This window comes from Pseudophryne corroboree, chromosome 3 (genome assembly GCF_028390025.1).
Source record: "Pseudophryne corroboree isolate aPseCor3 chromosome 3, aPseCor3.hap2, whole genome shotgun sequence".
Lineage (NCBI taxonomy): Eukaryota > Metazoa > Chordata > Amphibia > Anura > Myobatrachidae > Pseudophryne > Pseudophryne corroboree.
In genome coordinates this window covers 672,350,486-672,372,909 of record NC_086446.1, presented here as the reverse complement: position 1 = coordinate 672,372,909, position 22,424 = coordinate 672,350,486, and the positions used below count along the sequence as shown (strand labels likewise).

Below are 22,424 nucleotides of genomic sequence, written 5' to 3'. Positions count from 1 at the left end.
CTTAAAGTGCCCATGTCTCCTGCAGATCCCGTCTATACCCCATGGTTCTTGAAGCATCCCCAGCATCCTCTACGGACTAAGAGAAAAGGATTTACCGGTAGGTATTAAAATCCTATTTTAGTCACACGTATAGAACTTTATGATAGAGTTCGATCCTCTGAGAGATCTTTGGAACCGATAATAATTTGCTTTGTAGTAACTTTTCTACAAGACCTTTTCGCGGATTGTGGTATTTATCTTTCAGCTGAACTGCAGACAGTGGTCCGTGTGCAGACAGTACAGTGGTGTTTCTTCTTGTACCAACCAAGTGTTACCATTATGCCTCCTGCACTTTAATGCACAAGGAGAAATAGTATTTTTTCTACTCTGGTTTATCATGGGAAATCCGTTATATAATATATCAGCATTTGTTTTGATGAAATACATTCTGAGTTATGAAAAATGACTAGTTATCGTAGTACGCATTAGGTCACATAGAAATCATCTGCTTTGTTCTTGGATGGAATATTGTGCATTTTTAGTAGATTTAAAATAAGTGACACAAAAGCAATAAAATGAAAAATGCACGTGACTTCTTCTTTTAAGAAGTGTCACAGATTCAAATACTTTTCCCATAATAAATTCTATCTGGCGCATTTTATGATGTGGCACAGCAAACATTCATACAGCTCTATGTACCAGAGTTACACTGTGGATTAGTTCAGCCCTCACTTGATAAACCTTCCATCGGTGCTGTCTCCTACTGTACTTCAGAAGATGAAATATGTAAGAGGTCTGAAAGCTGCAGTCACACCGAGACATTTGGCGTGCTCTCTGTATCATCTTCCGTCTCTTGTGATCGCAGGGTCTGGGAGGTGAACTCGGGAGAGATGCTAAATACACTGATCCACCACTGTGAGGCTGTGCTACATTTACGCTTCAACAATGGCATGATGGTCACCTGCTCCAAAGATCGCTCCATTGCCGTGTGGGACATGGCTTCTGCTACCGACATCACACTACGGAGGGTCCTGGTTGGCCATAGGGCAGCAGTGAATGTGGTGGACTTCGATGACAAGTACATCGTCTCCGCCTCTGGGGACAGGACTATAAAAGTAGGGGCCTATCGCTTGTTATTTTTATCTTCAAAAATACTTTGTATACCAAAAAAGTATTGCACACAAACTGAGGGGAAGGTTACACAGCTGAGAGATGGTGCCGAAGACCTGACTGTACAACTGCTTCACTAACACTCTGGTTTATGGTTCCATTTTGTAGTTTGGGGATACTTTCATTAGCATATCTGTAATGAGTACAGGGTATGTGGTGCACACAGGCCAGCCACACCGCACTCCCTGCACACATAATTATACTTACCTCTCTGGAGTTCCACGTTGGCCATCGCCTCAGAGCAGCAGAAAATCACTGGGAATATGGCACGATGGCCATTTTCCCAGTGATCTGCGCATGCACAATAGAGAAGTCACTGGGAACGTGGTATGGACGCCATGGTCCTGGAGACTTGCACATGCGCAGTAAAATCTGGCACTCAGCTAGATTGTATTGTGCTGTTAGAAAAGTGGGTCCCTCTCTTAACAGCTTTTGGATACTTTGCAGACTCTTCCGTGGTTTAATAAGCACAAAAGTTTTAAAAGGTAAATGCATGTTTAGTGACAGCCACTGTTAACAGAAAGGCAACTGTGAAAACATGTCTTTACCCCTAGCCTTGGCACATTCAGACAACATAGATTTTCCCAGTATGCCAATGTGGCAAAAATTAAAAATATGTTGGGGTTGTTGCAATTTTATGGGTGTTTATTTATATAGTGCATACATTTTATGCAGCGCTGTCTGGAGAATAATTCGGTCATCAGTCCCCAGTGAGGCTGTTATTCCTTATCAAATGTACACAATGGGGTTCATTTTTTTGTCAGAAGTCAATTAATTTACCAATATGTTCCTTGACCTCAAGACCTCAGGGATGTTAGGCAAGAATGCTAACCACTGCAGTTGATTCATTTACTCACATGTTTTTTGTATTTCTCCAGGTGTGGAACACAAGTACATGTGAATTTGTCCGTACATTAAACGGTCACAAACGTGGGATTGCTTGCCTGCAGTACCGGGATAGGCTGGTGGTGAGCGGCTCTTCTGATAATACTATCAGGTAATCTTTTCAAATTTCTTGAATACTGGCTTACATGTAAGAGACTTCCTTTCCAGGGACCACCATCTCTTAGTTAATGTAGGGAAGGCCACCACCTATGGAGAAGTGTTTCCCCAAGGTGCGAATGTTGCCCCACCCTTGCCAGAGTAATGTTTCCTGTACTTATATGATTTACTCAGTGACTCTATCGTATGTATGCCCTATGCTTATCACTGGATGGTCCATTTCATCCCTTGGACGATCTAACATATTTAACTCTGTGATCTGTAACTTTTTTCACAGACATTCTGCCAGAATAGCTTCGGTCTGCACAGATCTTTTTCATCAGAAGGAGCAGAATTGTGCACTCATGTAACCTCTCAAGATGCTACATTTTTGTAGTACAACCTTCAATGGTTTACACTATCCAGAACCACAAAGTCTATCATAACTATCTTTTTAATACCAAGATTAGGAAAGCTGTGTCCTACGGGTCTGGGAGTGGCCATGTTTATGTACCCCATTATTCAACTTATCTCCAGTCTGAGAATCCTACTTTCTAGGCCATGTTTGGTTAATGTCCACAGTTTCTTCATTGGATCAGCTTATCTTTTTCACCCTGTTCCTTATCATTAATATGTATATTTCTTTGTCACTCCTCTTTCTTTCATATTCTTGTTTTCCTCTCTCCTATTTGCCTGCTTGTGTATCTAGTCAGTTATTAATTTACTCACCCCTTGCATGCAGGGGCGCAGCTTCCATAGGTGCAGGGAGTGCAGCTGAGAGGGGTCCACCTTCCTTGTCACAGTTACATGTATACATTTTCACCCTTGGGTGTTACAGAGGGACCCTTACAAACCTTTACATACAGTATGGGCCTGCAGTATATCTAGTGCCTGCTCAAAGTGTTGCTATGGAGTCAACAAAGTTCTGTCTACGCCCTTGCTTACATTTACCTGTAAGATTAATCTTTCATTTGATACATTTCTTTTGCCCAGTCCTTATTCAGTGTACACCTAGTAACTGTTTTAGTTCATATACTGTATCAATGTCCTTAAAGGATTCAGTTACCCGTTTCCCCCCATCCTTCCGTCATTTGGTTAATTATTTTAATTTTCTTTCACGGATTGCAGTTTCAAACCTGTTTTACACATAGTCCCCATGGTTTTTTTAAATCTTTATGTTCAATTATTTACCTGCATCCCCCAACCATGTTCCTCCTCTCTGAGGTGTGTTTTCATATTGGTGTCCCCAGGCATGTACTGAATTCTTGGTTCCTCATCCTTTATTCAGTCCACATACCTGTCTAACCCCAAGTCCAATATACACTTCAAATGCTGGTTGCCCCAGTCCTTTATTCTGCTCAACTATCCATTGCCCCAGTCCTTTATTCTGTCCACCTACCCATCATCCCAGTCCTTTATTCTGATCAACTATCCAGTGCCCACTCCTTTATTCTTTTCATGTACCCATTGCTCAAGTCCTTTATTTTGTTCAACTATCCATTATCCCACTCCTTTATTCTTTTCATGTACCTGTCAGCCAAGTCTTTTATTTTTCACATGTACCCTTCGCCCCAGTTCTTTAGTCTGTTCACCTACCCATTGTCCAAGTCCTTTATTTTGTGCACCTACCCATTGTCCAAGTCCTTTATTCTGTGCACCTACCCATCATCCAAGTCCTTTATTCTGTTCACTTAGATAATCGCCCCAGTCCTGTAATCTGTTCATGTACCCATTACCCCAGTCCTTTATTCTGTGCACCTACCCATCGTCCCAGTCCTTTATTCTGTGTACCTACCCATCGTCCCAGTCCTTTGTTCTGTGCACCTATCCATCATCCCAGTCCTTTGTTCTGTGCACCTATCCATCGTCCCAGTCCTTTGTTCTGTGCACCTATCCATCATCCCAGTCCTTTGTTCTGTGCACCTATCCATCGTCCCAGTCCTTTGTTCTGTGCACCTACCCATCGTCCTAGTCCTTTATTCTGTGCACCTACCCATCGTCCCAGTCCTTTATTCCGTTCACCTAGATAATCCTCCCAGCCCTGTAATCTGTTCATGTACCCGTTGTCCCAGTCCTTTATTCTGTGCACCTACCCATCATCCCAGTCCTTTGTTCTGTGCACCTACCCATCGTCCCAGTCCTTTGTTCTGTGCACCTATCCATCGTCCCAGTCCTTTGTTCTGTGCACCTATCCATCGTCCCAGTCCTTTGTTCTGTGCACCTATCCATCATCCCAGTCCTTTGTTCTGTGCACCTATCCATCGTCCCAGTCCTTTGTTCTGTGCACCTACCCATCGTCCTAGTCCTTTATTCTGTGCACCTACCCATCATCCCAGTCCTTTATTCTGTACACATACATCTTTATTCACTTCACATGCTCATGCTTCTGTAATATGAATATATTATGCAACACTGTACGATCAGTGTATGCTCATTGACATCCGTTCCTCCTTCATTTGATCATATGCCATCATTTTATACAAGTGAAATACAAATTAACTTTAGATTAAATTAAGAAAACACAATAACCGTTGTCAGTGTTTGGCCTGTGATTAGAAATGGGCACTTGGAGGAACCCTCATGAGCACAGGTAGTACATTCTCATTGTAGAACGCTCCCTGCTCTGTGAGGCAGCAGTAGTTAGAGGTAAACTTACTAAAGTGTGGATTTACAAAACTGGAGGTGTTGCCTGTACCAACCAATCAGATTCTGGCTATCATTTATCTCAGTGAAGGGCTGCATGCGGCCATCCGAGCCCTCGCTTGCATCCCCAGCTTATTGTCATATTTGTTTATCATAGCTTGTAATACTTCTAGAAAAGGACTGTTGATACCTTGTTGTAGATTTGTGTCTCTTTCATTGATCAAATGTTTTAATTTCAATTGCCATTGAGATAAAGAGCAATGTGCTGCAATTTTGAAAGTTTGAGGCTGCCCGGGGCGGCTCCAAAGGAGAATCTGGTTGCTGGTCACTGCTTTATCTGGTACAAGCTAGAAAATGATGGCTAGAGTTTGGTTGCTATGGACAACTCCTCCACTTTTATTTACCCACACATTAGTAAATGTACCCCTTAGAATATTTTGCATATGCTCTCCTAGTACTCTCTCCAGCACACTGATTCTTTCTGGGGTTATTTAGTCCCATGTTGCTGAAGAATAAAGATTTTATATCCTACTTTTGTCAACCGTGGGAGTTATATCCAATTATTAATAACACAGCAGGAGAAAAGTTAGACTGTTTACTGGGAAGCAGCCAATGCGTTTCTTGAGGGAGCTGTTATTTCATACTCAATATCTAAGCGAAGAGAAACTACACAGTCAATAATGAACAGGCAGTTGACTGTGCTGGATAATGAATGTGATATTCTGCATGGATATCCGCTGCTAAATAACAGTATAGGAATAAACAACTTTGTAATAGCTTCAAATAAACAGTGAGTTTTATGTAAGCATGTATTTCTGCTTGGAGCACCACTGGTTTACTCTCGGCGTTCCTAGGAGGAGCATACGATGATCAGATTCTGCTGCAGAGTGATGGTAAGGAGAATGTCCGTACACAGGCAGGATGGCAGCTGTGTTCTTAAGCATATACTGATGAGTACAGGGAAGTGATTAGCTGTAGGAAGAGCGGAGTAAGGATAAATAAGTGGATGCTTGGATACTGGTACACTGCATGCAGAATATACATTCTCACAGTATAAACACAGCCACCAGACCTAGCCGTGTGAGAATATTATCATTGTTTATTTATAAGGTGCGACTAATGTACGCAGCGCTGTACTGAGAATGTCATTCATTTTTATTGCTGACCCATTGGCGCTTACAGTCTAAGGCAGGCATGTCCAAACTGCGGCCCTCCAACTGTTGAGAAACTACATTTCTTTATCATCCACTAGGGGTCACTGGAGTACTCTTGGGATATGGACGGCTTCCACCGGAAGAAGGCACTGAATAAATTAATTTTTGAGACTACTCCTCCCCTCCATATCCTCGAGCACTCCAGTGTTTTTTCTGTGCTCGACACAGTTAGAAGGCATAGTGGAGCTCGTCCACGAAGTATTGGAATTTTTTTTTTAGTTCCTAAGTTTTTCTTCTTTTCAAGGATTTCCACGTCCTTTCCCCCCTTCTAACAGGCGTGGGTCAGGGACAGTGGAAGCGGCTGAGAACAGCCGTGAGTGTCGGACCTCTCTGTAAAGAGCTCCCTCACTCCACCTGCAGGCTGCCTGCAAAAAGCTGGACGGAGCTTGGATGAGAAGCCCCGTCATAGACTTTGGTCACGGTCCAGGTATGTTAGGGGCGGTCAGCTCTTGCTGCCGCTCCACTGTTGGGGATTGTATTGGGTACTCACCGCTGCCCGGAGCGCGTGTGCATGGGCCGCGTCACGGCTCCATGCGGCGCGCTCTCACTCTCCGCTCCCAGCATCTTAAATACCAGACCGCTGCTCCCCGGCGCCGCAGCAGCGCTGCCTGGCTACACAGACACTCCGCAAAATGTGTGTGGCGGGCGGGAGCGCGTGTGCATAGGCCGCTCCAGGGCTCTATGCAGCACGCTCGCTGCTTCCGCTATCCGCCCGCAGCAGCCGAGGAGTTCCCGCTGCCTGGGCCTACAGGTACAGGCCGCTCACACGGCCCTATGCAGACTTCCACAGGCCCCGACCCGGTGCTGTACACGGAGGTCGTGGGAGTGGGGGGGGGGAGACATTGGCAGTATTTGGCATGCTTAATATGTTAATGTTCTCCTGTCTGTTCCAGGTTTCCTTTATTACATCTCGGCTAAGAGTGGTACTAGGGGAATTTTGGGGTCAGTTTTCTTATTGCTGGCAGGCACTGCACTTGCCTGATATATACCAGGAACTTTGGTGTTATTACTGAGTCGTGCAGTCTGTCTGTGTGTAGTTTGTATTGTCTGTCTTTTATAATGAGTAAGACACCAGCAAAATCTAAGAAACATTTTTCATGTCATGTCTGTAAGAGTGTGTTGCCTGATGGATCCACCACATGTACAGCATGTGTTGTTAATACAGCCATAAATACGATTTCAGAAGTAAAACCACCATCTCTGGACCCTCCATGGGCTTTACTTGCAGATGTATTAGTTGGTTTACAATCAGAGCTGGCCGCCTCTCGTGAAATTTCCGACATCATCTTTTAATTTATCCCGTCTTTTGTTATTTTTACAGATGGGGTTAGATGGAGGACTACGTCTTTCCACACTAAAGGTGCAGGTATCTGCGTTGTCAATTTTCTTTCAAAGGAAATTGGCCTCGTTGCCGTCAATACATACGTTTTTACAGGGTGTAAAGAGGATACAGCCTCCTTTCATTCCACCTACAGCACCATGGGACTTGAATCTGGTTTTAGATTTCTTACAGTCCGATTACTTTGAACCTTTACGACAAGTGGATATTAAATTTCTCACTTGGAAAACGATTTTTCTTTTAGCCTTAGCTTCGGCTAGGCGTGTTTCAGATCTGGGTGCCTTGTCGTGCAAGTCACCGTATTTAGTTTTTCATGATGACAGAGCGGAACTTCGGACGAATCCCGCTTTTCTACCAAAGGTAGTGTCGTCTTTTCACATCAATCAACCAATAGTAGTTCCTGTGTTAACAGGAGATTCTGGAACGTTGGATGAGGTTCGCGCATTGCGCATCTATGTATCCCGAACGTCTACTGTGCGTAAAACGGATACGTTGTTTGTTCTCTATGATGCGGCTAAGAGGGGTTGGCCAGCCTATAAGCAAACCTTATCCAGATGGATCATACTGACCATACGTCAGGCTTACCTTTATGCTAGGTTACAGCCACCTACTTCAGTAACAGCTCATTCCACACGTTCTGTGGGAACGTCATGGGCAGCGAGTCGTGGGGCTTCTACGACACAGCTTTGCCGTGCGGCTAGTTGGTCTTCAGTGCACACGTTTGTGCGCTTTTACAAGTTTGATACTTTCGCGGCATCAGCATCTAGCTTTGGCCGTTTAGTGTTACAAGTGCCAAACAGCTCTCCCACCACGGAGGAAACTTTGGTACATCCCAAGAGTACTCCAGTGACCCCTAGTGGATGATAAAGAAAATAGGATTTTGGTACTTACCAGGTAAATCCTTTTCTTTGAATCCATAGGGGGCACTGGACGCCCACCCAGAGCAGTTTACCTGTTTTAGGAAGTTCAGTGGTTCTTATGGTAACACACTTTCACGACTGGTTTAAATTTAACAAGGGTTAATCAGTTATGGTGTCAACTGTTTAGTTGTCTGTTACGTTTTGTGTCAACTTTATTGTTGTCCGTGAGATTATATGTAATTCTCCTTTGGTCAATCTCTCTATCGATCCTGTTCGGCTCAGTAAAAAACACTGAAGTGCTCGAGGATATGGAGGGGAGGAGTAGTCTCAAAAATTAATTTATTCAGTGCCTTCTTCCGGTGGAAGCCGTCCATATCCCAAGAGTACTCCAGTGCCCCCTATGGATTCAAAGAAAAGGATTTACCTGGTAAGTACCAAAATCCTATTATCCCAGCATGCCCTGACACAGCTTTAGCATTCTCTGACAGCAAAACTGTGTCAGGGCATGCTGGGATATGTAGTTTCACAACAGCTGGAGGGCCGCAGTTTGGACATGCCTGGTCTAAGGTATCTAGCATACACACATACTGTATATACACTACTTAATCTATGCTGTCAGAATCCAAATGACCTAGGATGAATTATAAGAGGTATTTGGATATATGTATGTGTGTATCACGCAATCCCAACCTGTATGTATGTATGGCAGTGTGAGGGTAAGCTGCATTACTGACACGTGTTGAGAGTGTGGCTGGAAGGATCCACCCATTCAGTGAAGAAAAGCCAGGTGTGACCACACCTAAGGGCTGCAGTGGAGTGTCAGTGTGGAAGCCAGTCAGAGCTCAGTATGCGGGGGAGCTGCTGAAGGTTAGGAGGCCTGTGTCCGACCTTGGAGGAGACATGGGAGACCATCAAGCTCGGTGTCTGAGTTACAGATGTGTGCTCATACATCTTGCCTCAATACGCCACGTAGCGTGACATGCCTGGTGTGAGTGTGCTGACAGGTCCCGTACAACTTTGATCGCATCTGGCGTTGCTGTTTTTTTGCAGACAATGCGTATTATTTGCATTTCTATGCATATGGGACGCACAAGCAGTCTCGGCTGATTAAAATAATATGTGGCATGCCTATATTCTCTGTGTAGCTATAACTGCATACAAAATGGTACATTACAGCTGCTCACATATACAGCATCACAATCTGGCCTGCTTCCTTGCAGGTGACTCTGTCCCAGAGCTTGATGACCTTCCATGTCTACTCCAGGGTTAGACACAGGCCTCCTGACCTTTAGAAGCTTCCCCGCATACTGAGCTCAGACTGGCTACCACACTGACTCTCCTCTCTGCAGCATCTTTCACACTGACACTCCACTGCAGCCCTTGGGTGTGGTCACACTTGGCTTTTCTTAACTGAATGGGCAGATCCCTCCAGCCACACTCTCAACACGTGTCAGTAATGCAGTTCCATTTGGCGATTACCTTGGGCAAATACACAAAAAAGAATGAAACTGCGCCACTGACTTAATTATAATTATATTTTATCACAAAATACAATACATAGATACCGGCCAGTACCTGCTAAAAAATATATAATATAAAGCACTTGCTACAACAATAAAAACATAAATCTACAAATCCATATTAAGGACCGAACTGTCTTCCTTATAATATTGAATAATCCTCAGTCCTAATGGAGGCTTAACCGTAATATAATATAGAGCTGTAGTCCCCTTTAAAGCTTTATGCACACTTGTACTGTGCCCACACAACTTTCTCCAGTGTATTGGTAAGCGGTTTTTATACACTCACATTTCATGCAGCGATCACATGCATCAGTTTCAATGAAAATGAACAATTGCCAGCAAATATAGCACCATACATTGAATTTTTAGATGTAACAACAACACTGTTGCAGATGTGTTAGTGCTCTCACACTGATTAGTATTAAGCTTCAAAGTTCATGCAATAGCACATGCATATAAGTAACCAGCAGAAACGGACAGATGCCAGCAGAGACTGTAGAGAGCACAATGCAGTACAATCCTAGAAGATACCTCTCCCAATAGCAAACTGCTTCTTTCTCCTGGGCTGGTCTGCTCAGTGGTATACTCACTGGCTCCTTCCCCTATGCAAAGGGGTCCATTGGAGATAACTTTAGCCGGACGGCTCCAACGTTCTTTAACATGTGCAGATAATTGCTGCAGTGTCTGCAGTAGTGATCTCTTCCTCTCCCAAACGCGTTTATCCGCCTACTAATGGATGTCGGCAGCTTCCTCAGTGGTTTGTGGGTGTCTGTGAGCACTATGGCATTTTTTGTGTATTCTGTGAACTTGGGGTCATTGGGATCAATTCCCCGGGATTAGCTGCTCTGACTTAATTAAGTGATGGCGCCAGGTGTATATTTTTATTTTTTTTACCTTGGGCAAATGTCTCCTAAAATAATGGTTGGGCTTTAACCTGACCAAACGCCCCCTGAAAATTAAGATTCCTTACAGCAGCAATATGATTCTTTTTCATGGGATTGAATTGGGGAATAGTTGCTGGAACACTGGTTCCAATGCTGTTGATTGCGAAAGTGGTGCAGGTTTGGTTGTGCTGTTATGAAATTTAGCCCATAGGCTACAATGGCATTACCTACAATATTTTATCCACGCTTTGGAAAGCAATGCTTCCTAAAGCTTGGGGCAATTCATATTTTAGGAGCCCCCTTAGAAATGAAATGGGGGACCTCAGCAGGTAACGTTTGGGGGAACTTCATTTTTGCAGTTATTTTCTGAAATCGACTGTGTACGGTGGGATTTCCCATAAAATATATTAAGTACACCCCTACAGCTCGGTGATTGATTAGCACCAACGAACCAGACAGGACAAAAAAAAAGCTACGCTGTTAAAAGCTAAATTATCTTCTGTGCTTCTCTGGGATGTACCTCCATTGTCAATATAGTAGTTATACCTACATGACCTGTCCTGTGCTGGAATATTCCATTTCACCGGCAGGGTCTACAGGTTATCCACAGGATAACAATGGGATATGATGAAGCGACAGCGGATTTGCACCAATCGGTCAAAGCTTTCTGGCCTCCCAGCATGCAACAGGCCCGTCCATATATCCCCGCCTCCTGGCTCAGGCAAAACAGTTTTTTGTTTGGTGCGGCAGGAGCCGGACCATGGTCAGAGGGCTGCTGGTTTTAGCAGCCCTAAGCTTTCTTATTTTATTTTTATAGTCTTACTATTTTTTCTGAGCAATCTTTCTAAACAGCGTCTTATACATACCTTTAGAGTCGGGTCATGACAACGCTAACCCACGAGTACAGTGCTGTTTCGGCGGGTGTATGTGTCAGATATACTAGCAGGTCCAGCAGACGTTACCAGTCTGTGGCCGGAGCACAGGGAGAAGGTAAGACATCGGTTCCGCTTAGAAGGAGAATATGGACACAGCCGCACTGTTTTGGGAGGAGACTACCGAACAGTTGCTGACGCGGCTGGCACCTCGGGTGCACCAGCGCTAGGCCTTACGGATCATAGGCTCCAGGAATAGTATGAGGCCGAGATCCCTAGGGTTGATGTCAGCAGTGGGGAGTCTGATGCTCTCCTGGTCGCCCCTCCCCCCGGTTCATGACCAGTTTCCTCTGAGTCTCCCACCATTAACTGTTTCCCGCTTCCGTCTCAGACGCTGTACACGAGGGGACCCAGTCGCAGCATAGGCGGCTGTGTGATTGGTGCATCTGTGTTCACCGAGCATCTGTGTTCACTATAGGTTCATAGAGCGACAATGTACACTAGTAGCACCTGGATCCACTCAGAGTTTGCTAACGTATTGATCGGTCCTGGAAGCGAGGTGAGTCTCCCTGTATCCCACTCTACTGAGTACGGGTAATACAGCACTAAGTCTCTATCTACCTTTTGAGTATGAATAGTTAGATAAATGCCTATTGCATACATATACTGTTGTTTCTTTCGCAATGCGTCTGAATACGGTAGATCTGTTTAAACATGATTCAGTAATATGTTCTCCTACATACTTGAAATGTAGTTGTAGTTGATGATGTGCTCATATTGCTTATTATACTAATGTATAACGTGCCTGACTGCTAGTGTGATTGCTGACTTTACTATATTCTGTCACTTTTGTTTTATTCCGATCCTCAATGCTGGCGCATGGGTAGGGTCAGATTGTATGTCACTTTAAAAAAACTTAAAGTGATTACAGTCACAAATTTTTTAGTACACTGTGGAAGTGTTGATTATTTATCATGTCTAAGAGCGGCAAAGGTGAAGAAATTACACTCACACCAACACTCATATCATTTTTGTCTTGCAAAGCTGTGTTATCGTCTCAGGATCTGGTTCAGGATGTTTTGTGTGCAAATTGTTTTAGCTTTCACCAGGGGTTCATGAAAAATACAAGGCAGTTTCAGGTGCAGGTTCATCCACCTTGGGCTATGTTTGCACAGACTTTATCCAGTATAGCTGAATGGATAATTCCTCCAACTCCTGTACCGTGGATAGGTTACACGATTAACCCTTACATGCAGCTTCCCACTTGTGGTGTATCACTTCCAGCAGCAGCCTCTCAAAAGAAACGGGCTGATAAGCCGGTGGTAAGTAAATCTTCATCCTCGCAGGCTACACATGGTTCAGAGGAGGATTCATCGGAGGATGAAAGCTCAATTAATTCTACTTCAGCATACGAAGAGGAGGAGGAAGGTCTCAGCTCAGTGGATATAGCTGAGTTAATTAAAGCAATGAAAGCCATTCTATCCTTAGAGGATTCAGCAGAGTGTATTAAAAATTAAGGCACCTGTGTTTAAACATCCCAAAACAGTTAAGACTGAGTTTCCAGGGTCAGATCAGCTGAATAGCATGGAATAGGCTTGGGCTTCGCCTAATGAGAAGTTTAGAATTCCTAAGAAATGGAATTCCAATTATCCTCTTCCAGCTGGGGATTGTTTAAAAAGGTAGTTGGCTTCTAAAGTAGATACGCATGTGATTCGACTAGTGCAAAAATCTACATTACCTTTGCCTTCAACATCATTAAATGATGTCACGGATAGGAGAGTGGATGGTTTTCTAAAAACCATTTTTTCCCTGTCTGGGGCAGTCATATAAGGCCAGCCATGGCTTCAGCTTGGATGGCAAAGGCAGTTGCTGCCTGGGCTGATGCATTGGAGGGGGATTTTTCAATAGCTTCTAGAGAGCAAAAATCCCATATAGCACATATAAAACAGGCTGCAATGTTTTTGGAAGAAGCAGCATTGGATATGGGTACTATTGCCTCCAGGGCATCAGCTTCAACAATAGCTGCTTGCAGAGCAGTTTGGCTACGTACATGGAATGCTGATTCAGAATCTAAGAAGGTTTTGGAATCTTTGCCCTTTTCTGGAGATATTCTTTTTGGTAAAGAATTGACAGATATTTTGGAATCAGAGGCAGACTCCAAGAAGGTCAGGTTTCCTTCCACATACAATTTCAAACCTAAAGTTCCGTCCTTTCGGTCTCAAGGAAAAGCTAAAGGCAAAAGTGATAGCAGGGAGTCCCAATACAACAAGTCTGGTAAGACTAAAAAGCATTGGGCTACCAGAGGGCCGGTTGGTAAAACAGATAATAAGCCATCAGCCTGATGGTGCTGGCCTCCACCCGGGAGACCAACTTCTTCAGTTTGCACAGATATGGCAGCAGTCTACAACAGATGCCTGGGTGCAGGAAACGGTATCTCTAGGTTATGCTTTTGCCTTCAAGAAGTGCCCTCCTCAAAGGTTTTTTTTTTTGTACCAGCCCATCTCGAGTAGAGACGAAGGCCAGGGCTTTGTAAGAGGCAGTTCAGAAATTGCTTCAGTCAGGAGTAGTCATTCCAGTTCCTCCTGCACAACGAGGACATGGTTTTTACTCCAACCTGTTTTTAGTTCAGAAGCCATATGGGTCATTTTGGCCCATTCTCAAACTGCTGGACAAACACATTTGGGTACCTTGGTTTCACATGGAGACCTTACATTCCATCATTTTGGCCATGGAGCCAGGGGATTATATGGTATCCCTGGATATATCGGATGCTTCCTCTCTTCTGACATTCCTTCCATTATCCTAGGCGATTTCAACATCCCTATTGACATCCCCACACAATCCCCTGCCTCTGAACTCCTTAACCTCACCTCTTCACTTGGTCTCTCCCAGTGGACCTTCTCACCCTCCCATGTGAATGGGAGCTCACTGGATCTGGTCTTCACTCACCGCTGTGATATTTCTGATTTTTCCAATTCCCCATTTCCCCTCTCTGACCACCACCTGCTCTCCTTTAACCTATCTCTCTCGACTTCCCCATCTCTACCTCCCAAGGCTACCATCACTAAGCTTGACACCACATTCCTTTCCTCCCTGTTTGACTCACTTCTCTCTCCTATTCTCTCTCTCTCATGCCCTGAACAAGCCACTTCCATATACAATGCATCCCTTACTTCTGCTCTTGACTCTGTTGCTCCACCAACCACTATTCACCCTCGCAAATTAACACCTCAACCCTGGCACACCAAATGCACCAGATATCTGCAAAAATGCTCACGTACTGCTGAGCGACACTGGAGGAAATCACGCTCTAAGGCAGACTTCCTCCATTTCAAACTTATGCTCTCATCCTTCAGTGCTGCCCTTTCTCTTGCTAAACAGTCATACTTCAAGAACCTCATCTCCTCCCAGTCTTCCAACCCCCGGCGCCTCTTTGCCACTCTCAACTCACTCCTCTGCCCACCTCCACCTTGTCTCCCTTCCTCACTCTCTGCTCTTGACTTTGCCACTTACTTCACATCCAAAATTGACTCCATACGTAAGGACATCACATCACACCAGACCATCAGTAGCCAGCTTTCCCCCATCCCTTACCACCCCTCCCCAACCCTCCCACCTACTCTGACCTCTTTCTCCCATGCAACTGGAGAGGAAGTCATGGCCCTCATTCGTTCCTGTCCCCTCACCACCTCCCCACTTGACCCTATCCCCTCCCGCCTCCTCCGCTACCTCTCTCCTTCTGCTTGTTCCCACCTTTCCCACCTTCTCAATCTCTCCCTTTCATCAGGCACTGTCCCCTCTGCCTTCAAGCATGCACTCATCTCTCCTATTCTTAAAAAACCTACCCTTGATCCAAACACACTCTCCAACTACTGACCCATCTCTCTCCTCCCTTTTGCCTCCAAACTCCTTGAGCGTATTGTCTACAACCGCCTTACTGCCTTTCTTTCCTCACACTCACTACTTGACCCATTCCAGTCTGGCTTCCGTCCTCTCCACTCCACTGAAACTGCCCTTACAAAAGTATGCAATGACCTCCATGCTGCTAAATCTAAGGGACACTACTCTCTACTTATTCTACTTGATCTCTCTGCTGCTTTTGACACTGTGGACCATCCTCTCCTACTGCAAATCCTTCACTCCATTGGTCTGCGCGACACTGCCCTCTCTTGGCTGTCTTCCTACCTCTCTGACCGTTCATTCTCTGTCTCTTCTCATGACTCCACCTCCCCCTCACTTCCACTAACTGTAGGTGTACCCCAAGGTTCTGTCCTTGGTCCTCTCCTCTTCTCTCTCTATACGTCCTCACTAGGTAAGCTCATTAGTTCTTTTGGTTTCCAATATCATCTCTATGCTGATGACACCCAAATCTATCTTTCCTCTCCAGACCTCTCCCCTGCTCTCCTCACTCGTATCTCCAACTGTCTCTCTGCTACCTCTTCCTGGATGTCCCAGCGCTTTCTTAAACTTAACATGTCTAAGACCGAACTGATCATCTTTCCTCCCTCCCGCATAACCTCACCTCCTACAATCTCATTATCTATTGATGGCACTACTATCTCCTCTAGCCACCAAGTGCGCTGTCTTGGAGTAATCCTTGACTCCTCCCTCTCCTTCAAACCACACATTCAGCACCTCTCACAAACCTGCCGTTTTCATCTAAAAAATATTTCCAGGATCAGACCCTTTCTGACCCAGGATGCTACTAAGACTCTTATCCACTCACTGGTCATCTCCAGACTGGACTACTGTAATCTCCTCCTGACTGGCATTCCTGACAAACACCTCTCTCCACTCCAATCTATCCTCAATGCTGCTGCCCGGCTCATTTTCCTCACCAAACGCACTACGTCTACCTCTCCTCTCTTACTAGACCTTCACTGGCTCCCCTTCCCTTTCAGAATCCATTTCAAGCTTCTCACACTCGCTTACAAAGCCCTCACCCACTCCTCTCCCATCTACATCTCTGATCTTATCTCCCTTTACATTCCCACACGTCCTCTTCGCTCTGCTAATGCACGACGACTTTCCTGCCTATGGATCACCTCCTCCCACTCCTACCTCCAAGATTTTTCACGTGCTGCACCACTTCTCTGGAATTCCCTACCTCTCCCCACCAGACTCTCCACCTTTCTACAAAACTTCAAACGGGCTCTCAAGACCCACTTCTTCACCAAACCCAGACAAATCTCATCCTAACCCTCTGTTCTACACTCTCCATGTACCCCATCTGTGTCACCCCTGTCTGTCTACCCCTCCCCTTTAGAATGTAAGCTCTCACGAGCAGGGCCCTCTTCCCTCATGTGCTTATCCTTTCTTACTTTAATAATCTTCAACTGCATCAACTCCAGCAGTCTTCTACCACCTGATACTTATTCCAGTGTCATCTGCTGATGTAACTATGTTTATTTACCCTGTACTTGTCCTATACTGTCATCAACTGTAAGTTGCTGTTTTCCTGTTTGATTATTCATGTACTCTGTAATTGGGCGATACGGAACCCTTGTGGCGCCATATAAATAAAGGATAATAATAATAATGCTTACCTACATGTTCCTATAGCACTGTCCCATCAGTGCTATCTCAGGTTCGCTATCCTCCAACAGCATTTTCAATTCCAGGCCCTACCTTTTGGGTTAGCCACACACCCCAGAGTATTTACCAAGATTATGGTGGTAATGGCAGCTTATCTCCTACAGCAGGGGATAAGAATTTTTTTTATACCTCGATGATCTTTTAATCCTGGCACAGTCACAGGAATTGCTCCTATGTCATCTGCAACAGACAATAATGTGTCTGCAGAAACACGGCTGGTTCATAAATTGGGCTGGGGAGCAGTGTCAGGAAGGTTGTGTTTCCAGGGGCAATGGACCAAGGAAGAAGGTTGCCTGCCAATAAATATATTGGAACTTCGGGCCATATACATGGCACTGATTCAGGCAAAGTACATTCTTCTGGGAAAACCAGTCCAGATCCGCTCGGGCAATGCGACGGCAATAGTGTACATCAACCATCAGGGAGGAACTCGCAGCCGAAATGCGATGAAGGAGGCAAGTCACATAGTAAAGTGGGCAGAACTTCATCTACCAGCCATATCCACAGTATTCGTTCCGGGAATCCTAAACTGGGAAGCGGACTTTCTCAGTCGACATGCCATTCAGGCAAGCGAATAGGCTCTACACCCAGAGGTCTTTCAGACTCTAGTAGACAAGTGGGGGTTGCCAGAGATGGATCTCATGGCATCCTGTCTGAACAACAAAGTGCTCGCATATGGGTCAAGAACAAAGGATCCCAGAGCGATCTTTGTGGATGCCCTGTAGGTGAGATGGAACTTTCATCTGGCTTATGCGTTTCCTCCAATCACCCTATTACCAAGGGTGGTGAGGAAGATAAAGCAAGGGAAAGGTGCCGTGATACTAATAGCTTCGGCCTGGCCCAGAAGGCATTGGTACACAGATCTGCAGAGAATGTCGATGGATGCTCCACTTCTGCTCCCTCAACGTCCAGATCTACTGATGCAGGGTCCTTGTTATCACAGACATCTGGATCAACTGTCTTTGACGGTGTGGCTCTTGAAACCTCTATCCTGATGTCGAGGATTCTCACAACAGGTAATTCAAACAATGCTTAGAGCAAGGAAACCTTCCTCAGCTCACATTTATCACCGAATATGGCAAACCTATGTTCATTGGTGCAGTGAACGGAAAATGGACCCTAAATCTTTCAGACTTTCCAGGGTCTTAGCATTCCTTCAGGCAGGAATGGATAAAGGTTTGAAGGTGGCTTCCGTGAGAGTACAAGTGTCGCCATTGACTGTATGGTTCCAAAAGAAAATTGCCAACTTACAGGATGTGTGTACTTTTTTCCAGGGAATGCTTTTGTTCCTCCTATAGCTCCTTGGGACTTAAGTCCACTCCTGAAAGCCCTTCAAGTTGCCCCATTTGAACCACTTAATAAAGTAGATCTTAAATGGTTGACAGCTAAAGTTCTCTTTCTACTGACTATGGCGTCAGCTAGAAGGGTATCAGAATTAGGGGTTTTATCGTTCCCCATTTCTGATTTTTTTTTTATCCAGATAAAGCATTTCTAAGAACTAGATCTGGGTATCTTCCAAAAGGTGGTGTCTAAATTCCACCTTAAAGAAGAAATTGTAGTCCCGGCTTTCCAGGTACCGGGCCTTTATGCGGGAGATGCATTGCTGGACGTGGTCCGTGCATTAAGGATCTACGTGGCTCATACCAGTGCCATCAGAAAGACAGATTCTCTCTTCATTCTCTACGGATTTCACAAGAGAGGATGGCCTGCTGATAAGCAGACACTGGCAAGATGGCTTCGGATGACGATTTCCGAAGCATGTTCTCAAGCTGATCTCCCTGTTCCGGCTAATGTCTCTGCTCACTCTACTTGTAAGGTAGGTCCATCATGGGCAGCACAACGTGGTGCTTCAGCAGAGCAGATATGTAAGGCAGCCACATGGTCTTCCATTAACACATTCATTAGACATTATGCCTTGTTGCCTCTCATGACGCTGAATTTGGGCGAAGGATTCTCCTGTCTAATCAGGAGCGTCCCCACCACTAAATTGCTTTGGGAAATCCAAAATATCGTTGTCAACGGTAAGTTCTTACCATAACGTATATTTTTCCTCTTTGAGAGATACTGTACTTTAAATTCAAGCATATGACTACTGGAATTTTAATTACAGTTTATTACCGTATTGGCACTACAATCAAGATTGAGTTTGGAGTACTGTAATTGAAAACTTCAATGTGCAAGTCTTTTGGTTCAAAAATAAAAATCATATCACAGTGGAATAGCTAAAAATTCAGAAACACAATACATTTGCCTCCGCCTTTTAAGCATCTAAAGTAATTGCATAGGCCGTTGGTGCAGCTTTAAATCTGATTTAAATAAAGTGCTGAAATTCAGATGTCGTCATCATGTTTATGTTAATCAAGTGTCTTCTTTTCAGGTTGTGGGACATTGAATGTGGGGCTTGTTTGCGGGTTCTAGAAGGACATGAAGAATTGGTACGATGCATTCGCTTCGACAACAAGAGGATCGTCAGTGGAGCGTATGATGGGTAAATTTCTACTGTGGATTTCTCTAAAGTTCGAAATATGGAATTTTGCCAGGGCCCTATTCAGTCCATTAGGTATTGGTTTAAAAGTTGGACTTATGGGAAGGCTGCAGCAGTCCATTAAGTCAGATCCACTCTTTCAGAATATATTTTCCTGAATGGCGCAGGACTTGTGTGACGTAGCGGGCTAGCCAGCCAGCCAAAGTGCTAGTCATGTGAAGATAAAGTTGAAGCAGAACTATTTGGACTTCTTTATAGAGTATTCATATAAGCTTGTCAGGGTTCAAAAAGATTATCCAGGGTGTCCCAGTGTACAGAGCATTGTGGCTGTATTGCTCCAGTATAGTATTGTGCTCATTGGTGAACTATATGTTTTCAATTCTTCAAGTAAGTCTAATGGGTAGAAGGGTATAAACATGGCTGTGGGGCCCTTATGTAGCAGGTACAGTACATATAGGCATGTTCCTTGTTCCTTATGTGCCTAAAACTGGTTACACATAGTCAGGGCCGGTGCTAGGGTGTTCGGTGCCCCCCTGCGAACTCTAAATACCACACATAATACCAATCACTTGGCTGATCATATTAAATGCTCCCGATCAGCCGTGTAGTGTGTACCCAGCTTCACCCCCTGTGACACCCATACACACTGATCTAGAAATAGCTCAGTGTGTACATTCTTCTATGAGATCTGACAGGCGCTGGGGCAGTTTAATCTGTATATCCTGGGTACACACCAATACAATTGTCTGGTTGATCAGCCTGACGGTATAGTTGTGTACCCAACATAACTACAAATGTAGCTTTAGGCTTAAGACTGCTGGCCCGGTTAAATTATTTATCTTGTGATATGTTTTGAGTAAAAATTAAATTAGCTTTTGTTATGCTAAGAAACACTGATGGTTTCAGGTTTTGTTTCCTAGGAATTAGAATACAAAGGATGTGTTGCTTCTGTATCAGATGCCATTAAATGCTCCATTAATTACCATCACCTGTACTCATGCCATTTGTCTTGGTTAATTTTAGAAAAGCGTGGTAAAAATATTCTTATTTTTCGTTCGGTTGTAACGAAGCTGCAGTATCTTTCATTAGTCGGAGCATTTATCAAAATCTATTCCTGATCTGCTCACCGCGGGGCCTCATTATTAAAGGCCTTGCTCTAATTAGCATCAGTTATCTGACCGCAGCCCTCACTCATGTTTCATCACATGACTCTCACTAAACACCGCTTACAACACACTTATAAGTGTTACACAGTTCTGCTATGGTACGTACACTGAGGACAGGCTAGAAGATAGAGCAAGATAAAGCCCAGGAAGTGAGCTATTTATTTACAGGTCATCAGCATGACATTTCTAGTCTTCATTATGTGCGGCGTCTGCTCCCAGCAGTGTAACTGGAGGATTAAACTTTATTTCCACTCATTTTGCTAGGAAAGTGTTATATAAGTATATATGGCAGGATCCAGGGCTGATTATATCGGGTGAATTGTTAGGTAACTGAAGTGTCTGCCAAACATTCCCTAACAATCATTGATCTTTCAAAGTAATTTCTCTAAAGGTGCATTCACACGGTGAGATTTATCCTTGCGATTTTGACTATGTAAAATCACAAGGAAAGATGGTGCAAATCGCATGGTGTTAGCCACCGTGCGTTACCGATGCAATCTAGATGCGCGCTCCCGCGGGGTCGGTATCGCAAGGCTAGATAGACTGTGCAGGCAAGTCAGTTTTGGCTATCTAGTACTAAAGTATAGTCAAAATTGGCACTTAGTCAAAATCACACACACAGTCAATATCGCATAGAACATATTGCATATTTAAAATCGAAGACAGAAAATTTCACTGTGTGTATGCACCTTTACAGTTATTCTGCCATAGTCTTCCAGGGCAGCTTATTATTTTATACTTGCCCATGGTGGGATGTTATTTGCTTACCTAATATATGAGCCACGTAGGGAGGTGTAGTCCAGTGAAGACTGAGTGTGTACTTGCACACAAAAATCTATTTTAGAATATGTACCTTTTACTGTACACTCTTTTGCAGATTAGTGTAGAAGGGTGCTCCTTGTGGGTATCCGGTCTATAGAGCTACACTAAAAAGGTCTACAGTCAGTGGTAGACATGCAGTAGGTTGACAGGGTCATAAGATCGATGTATGGTCGACGCGTTTTTTCTCATACGTCCTAGAGGATGCTGGGGATGCTTTAAGAACCATGGGGTATAGACGGGATCCGCAGGAGACATGGGCACTTTAAGACTTTAAATGGGTGTGAACTGGCTCCTCCCTCTATGCCCCTCCTCCAGACTCCAGTTAGATTCTGTGCCCAGAGAGACTGGTCACACACTGAGGAGCTCTCCTGAGTTTCTCGGAAAAAGACTGTTGTTAGGTTTATTTTCAGGGAGACCTGCTGGCTACAGGCTCCCTGCATCGTGGGACTGAGGGGAGAGAAGCAGACCTACTTCTCTGAGTTCAAAGGCTCTGCTTCTTAGGCTACTGGACACCATTAGCTCCAGAGGGTTCGATCACTTGGTCCGCCTAGCTGCTTGTTCCCGGAGCCGCGCCGTCACCCCCCTCACAGAGCCAGAAGCCGGGTGAGTATGAGTAGATCAGAAGACTTCAGTGACGGCAGAAGACGCGTTTGAGGTACCGCGCTGCGCGCCATGCTCCCACACATAACACGGCACTGCAGGGCGCAGGAGGGGTGCCCTGGGCAGCATGAAAACCTCAAACAGCACTGGCATAAGATAAAACAGTGCCTAGGCACTAGTTAAGGGACCCCCGCAAGTATAAATATAAATTTAAGCAGGACTGAAGTGTGCCATGTAGTGGGCGGGGCTTAGCACACACAGCTCTGACCAGCGCCATTTTCTCTTCACAGA

The 22,424-nt window shown here is 44.7% G+C and overlaps 1 protein-coding gene across 5 annotated transcripts in view; it reads left to right on the top strand.

Annotated features, from left to right (window-relative positions):
* BTRC (beta-transducin repeat containing E3 ubiquitin protein ligase) overlaps positions 1-22,424 on the top strand; it is a 410,877-nt gene that overhangs the window by 372,575 nt on the left and 15,878 nt on the right. For all 5 annotated transcript variants that reach the window (XM_063961896.1, XM_063961897.1, XM_063961895.1 and 2 more), the window contains 3 exons: positions 845-1,094; positions 2,028-2,146; positions 19,438-19,548. In XM_063961896.1, coding sequence (XP_063817966.1) covers positions 845-1,094; positions 2,028-2,146; positions 19,438-19,548 — 480 coding nt within the window. The remainder of the gene's footprint in view (positions 1-844; positions 1,095-2,027; positions 2,147-19,437; positions 19,549-22,424) is intronic.